Here is an 8342-nt window from a genome sequence, read left to right as displayed (position 1 = left end):
TCTCCCATAATACAGTTCACCAAGAACTATCAAAGGCTCATGGCTAAAATGATCAGACCAGGCGTCAAGCCAACTGATCAAAATATAAAACTTCAATTCAACCTGTCCCAGCGTTATAGCAGGCGTCCGACGGCATCCATCCGGATGAAATTCGTCGCAGAGAGCAGCTCCTTTTTGGGTGGAACATTGTTCTATAAAATCATTACACGGCACCTATACGACTGTCTAAACAAGACAACCACGTAGCTGTTTCCCGAACAAGGATACCTCTCACTTAACTGACTAATCAGGTCAAACAAGTGTTCGCAGTAACCATCTGTGTCAACCAACCGATCGGACTACTTGGGATAAGAACAGTCGGTATCTTATGAGTTGATAGCCAAAAAACATTGGCGAATAAAGGGGAGCAACCGGTACCCATCGCTTGAAACCTCTACTACTCAGTCACTCGGCGACTAGGTAACAATCATGTTTACTTGGTCACTCCTTAAAAATTTAGTAAGAAACTAAAAAGGTGTTCATACAGCACCTGTTCACACTAGATTAAATGTGGCGGGGAACAGTCGGCCTAGATTGCCTAAAGTCTCTAGCCTAAAAACATGACAGGTAGGAAACCACTTTCCTACTTGGTTAATTTTACAAATGACGGGACCGCCTGCCTAAAAGGGATCCAGTCTTTAAAATGGGTCGAATACCGATTGGATAAATGGCCGACTGATCGCCTAGCCTGGAAACAGACAACTAGTCGTCCAGGGGCATAGGCGGCGTGACTAACTATCCGTACCTGTCTGCAACTATCGGCCATGTAAAACAGTCGGTATAGTGTGCAATTGGATATCAGAATATTCAATACTTAAACAAATTTGAAGCAAAACAAAAATATTCATTAAAAGGAAGCCGGTCATTAAAGACCGGCCAAATATTCAGAGCCCCGGCCCCCTGGCCGGGTAAATACAAACAAACGGCACGCAGGCCGTGGAAAGAAGACATAAAGCTTAAGAAGGGGGCAGATCTTCAATATTAGCAGCTGCCGCCTGGTCAGCACTCTTTTTGCTGGACTCGGCTTTAGCTGCATCCTTCTTTGATGCATTACCCCCAAGCGGCACAAGCGCCACTACCGGCAGCTCCTCCTCCTCCAACGCCTTGTCCTCAGCAGCCGCCAGGATCTCTTGATTATATCTATCAGAACACTGGCGGTACGTTTTTTCCCAGGAGGCAAAGTCGGCATTGGGGAAGAGGCGGCCCCAAGTCATGCGCTGGATTTGAGCAGAGTCTTCCATCATCTCCCGGACCAGCTCTTTCTTTTCTTGCTCGGCCTTTTCCGAGAGCTCCTGAGTAAGACTCTTCTCCTGGGTCACCAGGCGTTCCTTAACAGCCGCCAAGGATTTCTCCAAGGTGTCGTATGAGGACATCTTTTGGCGAAGAGGTCTCAGCTCGGCCTTGAGATTGTTGATTGTCGCCTCCACCTCGCTATTCCTCTTTTGGGCCGCCTCTAACTGAGCCCGGATAGCGGCGGTAGCCTGCGCCTGATAATAAAGAATATCAATTGTCAGAACCTCATTTTGGGCAATTTGAAACATTGCCTTATCACAGTCAGAGGCGGCCATAGCTTTTGCAGCCTTTACCTCTTTGTTTTTCCTATCAAGCGGCTTACGGAGGCCGTTTACTCGGAGCAGGACCTAAGTAAAACGGGGGAACAGGCGTCAGTTTCCAAACAAAAAAAAAAAAAAAAAAAAAAAAAGGCGTCTTGGAATTCAAATACTCAAAAATATGTTAAGTATACCTCAGCAAGGACTCCTGCAATCCCGTCTAGGTCAACGGTGCCGACACCCCTGACCGCCTCCCTTTTAGCTGGAGGATTGGCCTTGATCATAGACTTGGCCACCTCGACCATGTCAGGCTCCTGAGGGCCGGCTGTATTAAGCATAGACAAACGGATTAGACCTAGTAAAGAAGGGAGCTTTGGAAGGAGTGGCCGGCTGTTTCTTAGCCGCCACATGTTTCCTGGCAGAACCAGGAGAGCTCGCAACAGTCGTCCTCCAGGCCTTGGAGTCCGGCTGTTGGGAAGAAGAAGCTCTTGGAGCGCCCGTCTAAAAAAGAAGAAAAGAGTCAGTATATGCATAAACACAACTCCAAAAAGAGAGTGAAAGGTTCGAAGCCCACCTAGGGTGCCCCCTTGTTGGGGGAGTCGGTTGAAGACTGTTGCATGATAGAGGCCCGCAACATGGTCGCCGCAGTCTTGGAGGCGGTAATTTTCCTCATGGCGTCCGCTGCAAAAACAAATAGCAAAGTTAATAAAAGTCATAACAGAAATGCATGGAACAACAGAGTATTTGACAGGCCGGCTAGCTCTTGAGCACCGACTGCTGAGGCCACAAGCGGCCAAAAAGTACTCGTCGTAGAGCCATTTGAAGCTCGGGACGCAGTGCAGGGGTACTTGCTCTCGTACCCCTGAAGTAGAGTTCACCTTCGACTCTACTTTGAAGAGTCCTTTATCTAGGATCTCTTTCTTAGCCTTGGGGGGAACAGGCGGCATGTTGCGGCCGCCTGCAAGAAGGGGCGGATTCCTGTTCCACCTGTTGAAGCGCTTGTTCAGCTTTGTGTCTGAACTCTCAATGATAAGGAAGGTGCTCCGCCAGTCCTTCCATTTGTTTGCTTTACTTCTTGTCATGAGGTAGCCCCTGTGGCTCGTCGATTGATACCAGCCAGTACCGCCTGCCTTAGGGGTCCGGCTGAGGTAGTTCATGTGGGCGAAAGCCTCGAAGTTCGGCTCCACCCCGTGCAGTTCGCACCCGGCCACATAGTCGAGTACGTTGACCCAGGAGTTCGGGGCTAACTGCCATAACCCCAACTCATACCCATCCAAGATCCGCTGAACAGCCGGATGTAGTGGGAAGCGCAGCCCAGCCTTGATGGCCGCCTCGTAGCAGCCAAAGCAGGCGCCATCATAACTAGTACCAGCCGGCCAGACGACTGTGTCTTCTAGATCCGACACGAACACTAAAAAGTCGGGGCCCATTGTGTGGTTTGCGATAAAGCTCCCCACTTTCTCTTGCATGGACGTGATCCGGCCTCGAGGTACCGTGCAGTAGTAGGGGGTATTTTGCTCTCGGTGAGAGGCGGATGGCTCCGCCCAATTGTCCCCCTTCTCAACTGCGTGAGAAAGCCTCGCCTCTTGTAGGCGACTATTTTTCTCTTCTGTGTCCAGAGATGCATGGCCAGAAGAGCTAGACTCGGATTCGTCCTCTGACGAGTCCGAAGAGGACGACTCCTCCCCTCTCCCAGAGGGGCCCGCCTCCTCTCCTTTAAAAGGAGTAGGAGAGAATGTAGAATTGTCAACTGTAAAATGGGAAGGGGTCACTTTGACTCCTCCCTCAGAACTGCCGGCTTTCAAGCCGCTTTGTTTCACTTCCACATCTGGCGCCTGGTCAGATGTTTCACTAATCGGCACCCTGTGGGAGGAGCCGTCTGAGTTCGAGATCCTAGAAGTCTTTTTTGTTCTGGCCATCATGTTCTTCATAGACACAGGTACAGTCGGACTTTGTATAAAGGGAAAAGATGGGTCCAGAAAAGGGCAGGCGACACTCCAAGTCCTAGATTCAGCCGTCCCCGATACCGGCTGATCGCTAACCTAGGTCGTGTCGTATGCTTCCGTGGTGCCATTTCAAAAAAGAATAAAGTAAAGAGAAAATTAAGAGTAAGAGAACCGACGGTTACCTGAACGAGTGACGATTGATGAAGTTCTGAAAATCCTTTGCAGTCGGCTTGTCAGAGCAGGCGGTAGGCAGAAAGGGTCCAAAATGTCAGAGCAAGTTTAGGGGTCCGAATGTTCTCTCACAAAGTTCTCAAGTGTGAAAATGACCGAAGGCAACACTCCCTTATATAGGCGAAGTGAGAAGGCGAAGGGTCACTTCTGGAATTCAAAATTTGGGCGGGAGAATCTCTTGGCCTTTCGCCGAGTGACACCTGTAGCAGGCCGTCGCCTGTTACAGGGCGACACCTTTCACAGGTAACACGTGACCAGTCACGTGCCACCTGTGAGGGGCAAATGATTAGGGGATTTTGCTTCCACCAATCGGAATGCGCCACGTGGGCCAATCAGGTCCTGCCAAGTGTCCCCCAGTTGGACCTCTCAGGGCTTGCCACGTGGCACACGCTTATTCGTCCACCCTGGACCTATTATGTCATGACACGTGGCATACTCCATGCCTAATGGAGAAGTCGGCCACCTAGGCCCAACTTCCGAGGGAAGCCCAATGAGCCCAAGGTTAACCTAAACCTAGGATTGGCACGTTTCCCGAGGTTATAGATACCTCCCTTAATCCTCATTAAGGGGGATGACGCAGATTACACACATTAAAAACTCTCACCTAGAGAGACCCAATCACTTTAATTTCTGCATTAATTACTCCTTAATCAAGTACTAACTTGACCGTCGGAGGCGGATCTCCAATCATCCGGAGCATCCGTTTGTTTTGCAGGTACAGGCGTCCGGTTCCAGTCTCGGAATTGTAACTCTCCCGCAGGACATCAGAAAACCCCGAAACAGGTGTCATGGCCAACATCCTCATGGAACTGACAGTACTTACTCTTGTCTCTGTTCTTGACAAAGCTCTTCATTGCAGCCGGTTTTTCAAGAGTCAACCGGTCTTTTATCTCCACGAGGATGGAAGAGCAGTCTTTGTAAAACTCGTACTTGGGGACGTACGGTTCCAACTTCCTTTGCTTCTTCTAGGACGACTGACCTGGGCGGTCAGCTGCCCAGACTTCTTTTCTTTTCTTTTCTTCTTTTTCGGCCTGCTGGTTAGGCCGGCTGTCTCTCCTGTCGGACAGCTTGGGTTCCGACGGATGCTTGATAGAGCAGAGCTCAGTTTCCTATATATAGGCCTCCGCCTCCATCAGCGCCTCTTGGAGGGTGGCTACCCTCTTGCAGACCAGGTCAAATTTGAAAGCTAACCCATCCTTCAGACCCTTGAAGAAGTCTGTATATGCAACTTCGTCAGACAGCCCCTGAATCGGAATTCTCATCAGATTGAACCGCCTGACATAGGACCGAAGTCCCTCCTTGTCACCCTGCTGGATAGCCCCTAGGTCGAGACTTGTCTTTTTAGCAGGGATATTCATGGAAAAGTTGGAGGCAAACATGTATGCAAGCGTCTTAAAGTTATTGATGCACCCAGCCGGCAAGTTGCTGAACCATCGCTGGGCTATGCCCTTCAATGTAGCCGGAAGCATCTACACCAGGCGGCGTCATCCAACCCCTGTAGGTACATGAGGTTGGTGTATGCCATTAGGTGGTCTTCTGGGTTGGTGGTACCGTCGTAGGCACCAACCAACACATTCTTAACCTTGGCCGGCTGTGCCGCCTCGGTTATCTCATGGGAGAAAGCCGAAGGCTATTCCCCAAGGTTTAGCAGTCGGAGCTGTCAGTCCATGGGCTGGACCTGGTAGGCCGCCTGACCCCTAAAGGGTGCCGACTGCATGAATGGAGATCCATACGGGACGTATGCCTGTTGGGGCACATACGGGGACTGCTGCTGGATCACATGAGAGCCAGTACGTGCAGACATGCTGCGTGACTGACTCCCCTGTTGCGTGTCTGAATGCTTCATTGAAGCATTTCGGAAACTGTCTGAGTAGGTCGACGTTGAGGACGTCTGAGACATGCTCTGATTTCTCTTCTCCTGGATGAACAACCGGGCGTCAGAGAAAGTCTTCTTTGACCCATCTGGCTGTGTATGCCGGATGGCCTTCCGTTGCCCCGATTCGGGGAAACGAAGTTTCTAAAGGTCGATCAGGGGCCCATCCGTCCCCTTGGGTTTGGGATGCGGAGTAGGCACCCGGTCTTTGATTTGCTTCTTTCCGGAGGGAGAAGGCTTCTTTGCCGACTGACCCTTGCTGGAGCCAGCTGACTTCTTGATTATATCCTTGATTTCCCCCTTAAAACTAGTCATGAGGTTCATGAGTTCGTCTCTGGTGACGGGGGCAGCACCCTCCGCCGCCTGGGGTTGTCCCACAGGCTTGCCGCCTGGGTTGTTGGGACCAACTTTGTCGTGACCCTGTTCCCTTATTTCCTTGGAACGGGTGCGCCTAGAATGGAATGACCCGTCTGGGGCCATGTAGGTTTCGACGTCATAGTCGTCCCCACTGCCACTCTCATGGTCCGTATGGACCTCAGGGTCAGCTGGAGGTCGGCTGCCCTCTGCATTCGGTACAGCATCAGATGCCATCTCAGTAGTACTATCCCCACTGACGGCGCCAAATGTTTCGGGTGTTTTTAGTCCCTCGGGAGAGTTACAATACGGAGTATGCACGCCTGACTTCTGTACCTGCAAAACCACGAAACTCCGGTTGGGTGGAGTTCCGCCTCCAACGATCAAGTTAGTATGATTTTCGGATGGGTAAACATACGGAAAGTAAATAGGTATTTCTCACTGATTCAGAGAGATTCCGCAATTAATATTGCTCGGGTTTTGTGTATGCATTTATGAATGTCCAATAAATAAGGAGGATTCCTCTATTTATAGCAAATGAGAATCTGCTCCCCCATTGGGGGTTTAATGCCACGTGGCATCCTCTGATAGGATCCCCTTAGGCCTGTAAGAAGGTGATACGTGTCAGGCCCTCATTGGGCCACGAGGCAGGGGTAATATTTACCCCAAACAGAACCCGATCTAAATTTGACTCGAATTAAACTTGACCTACACCTAAAAGGGTGTACGACTCGGAATAACCTGAACCGAAATTGACCCGACCCGAACCTAAACTTGATATGAGGCTAGATTGACCGACATAATTTGATCCTAATTTAACTCGAGGCATGATTTGACCCGACCCGAACCCGACTTGAATACCCGAATTGACATCTCTAGCGTAACCTTTTCAAATTACTGTTTTTTTTTTTTAAGAAAATACGGCGTATACAAATTTAGATTTTTTTATTTTAGGTAGAGAAGGCAGCTATATTATATCAAATCGTATGCAAATTTAGATAGCTCTTGGTAAATGTGCAAAACGACATGAACTTCGGCCACAATATAAACAAGCAACCCCACATAGCGTAGACACTAGACACCTATAGTTTGGGACAAAACAGATAACATACGGCACTCTAGCGAGAGGTCGACAATATTCGACCTCGCCATCATTCAACAACAAAAAAAAGAAAATGGCTGGAGTAAAGATCATTCAAACCCCATTTAACAACACCAGCAATATCCTGCATCCGACCTTCCATCCAAGGACCTTATGGAAGCTGTGCTCACTCCCTCTTTGCCGTTCCGTACCCAAGGACTCGAACTCAGAGGGTTCCCAACCACAAGGAGACCCAAAGAAACAAGAATTACTGGCCAGAATAGCAATGCTTCAAGCTCAAAAGTATCGACTTACAGATTACTTGGACGAGCGGTCTGCTTATCTGACTCAATTTGCTGAAGAAGCCAACATTGAGATTGATGCAATCGGTGAAAACGCGTTAAAAGATCTAGATGAAGCCAGTGCTCGGGTCTGCTCATCAATTTAATTCTTCTTCCTCGTATTTGAAATTTTAATATTTTGTAACACAGTACTTGATCCGATTTATGATAAGCAGATAATGGAGAATATCGAAAGCAAGATGCAAGCCTTTGAGGAATCATCAGAGATGAGCAAGGAGGAGATTGCAAAGAGGGATAAGGAGTTGGCAGACTTTGAAGGTGATATCGAAAAGGGCCGAAATGAAGGATTGTTCTTCCAGAGCCTGCAGGAAAAGACACCAGTGGATAAAGAAAAAGCCAAAGAGGAAACAAAGAAACTTGCTGCTGTTACTAAAGATACTGCTGCATCCAAGGTCAGGAGAAACATATACCTTGCATTGATGGGTCTCATGGCTGTCGGTATTGCTGATTCATATATTGCTTCCTCACCAGACTGGCGAAAAATAGCTGTTCTTGGAGCAATATTTATTGGTTTGCTCAGCCAATTCATCTACGAGCAAAATTTGCTAAAAGATAGTGAGAAGGATGATATACAGGATATAGATGATGAAAGAAAGTGAAGGCGATTATTTATTCTTCCATTCAGCTATTTAAAAATTACCGATATTATGTGCTAAAATGTTGTAACTAGTAAATACAGGCTATACAGCATAACTTCATAGACCCAAACATTGCACATCACTTAGATTTAATACTGTCGTACTAGTTGCTGCGTTTGCATCGTTCATTGGTTTCCCCGTTTCAGTGATTTTCTGAGAATTCTGACGCCAACAAATTAAGTCTAGCGTAGTTGATGCTTCAAAATGTATAATGCTGTGAACTGCATAATATGCAGATAATCAATAATGAAATTTGGTTCCAGTTGCA

The 8342-nt window shown here is 48.3% G+C and overlaps 1 protein-coding gene across 1 annotated transcript; it reads left to right on the top strand.

Annotated features, from left to right (window-relative positions):
* The first annotated feature begins 7070 nt into the window (after window positions 1-7070).
* LOC110716233 lies at window positions 7071-8342 on the top strand. Its single transcript, XM_021894849.1, has 2 exons — window positions 7071-7504; window positions 7592-8342. The coding sequence occupies exons 1-2, from the start codon at window positions 7169-7171 to the stop codon at window positions 8033-8035; spliced, it is 780 nt and encodes a 259-aa protein (XP_021750541.1). The 5' UTR covers window positions 7071-7168; the 3' UTR covers window positions 8036-8342.

This window comes from Chenopodium quinoa, unplaced genomic scaffold (assembly GCF_001683475.1).
Source record: "Chenopodium quinoa cultivar QQ74 unplaced genomic scaffold, ASM168347v1, whole genome shotgun sequence".
Classification (NCBI taxonomy): Eukaryota; Viridiplantae; Streptophyta; class Magnoliopsida; order Caryophyllales; family Amaranthaceae; genus Chenopodium; species Chenopodium quinoa.
Note: the sequence above shows the minus strand (reverse complement) of the source record. Positions and strands in the feature narration are given on the sequence as shown.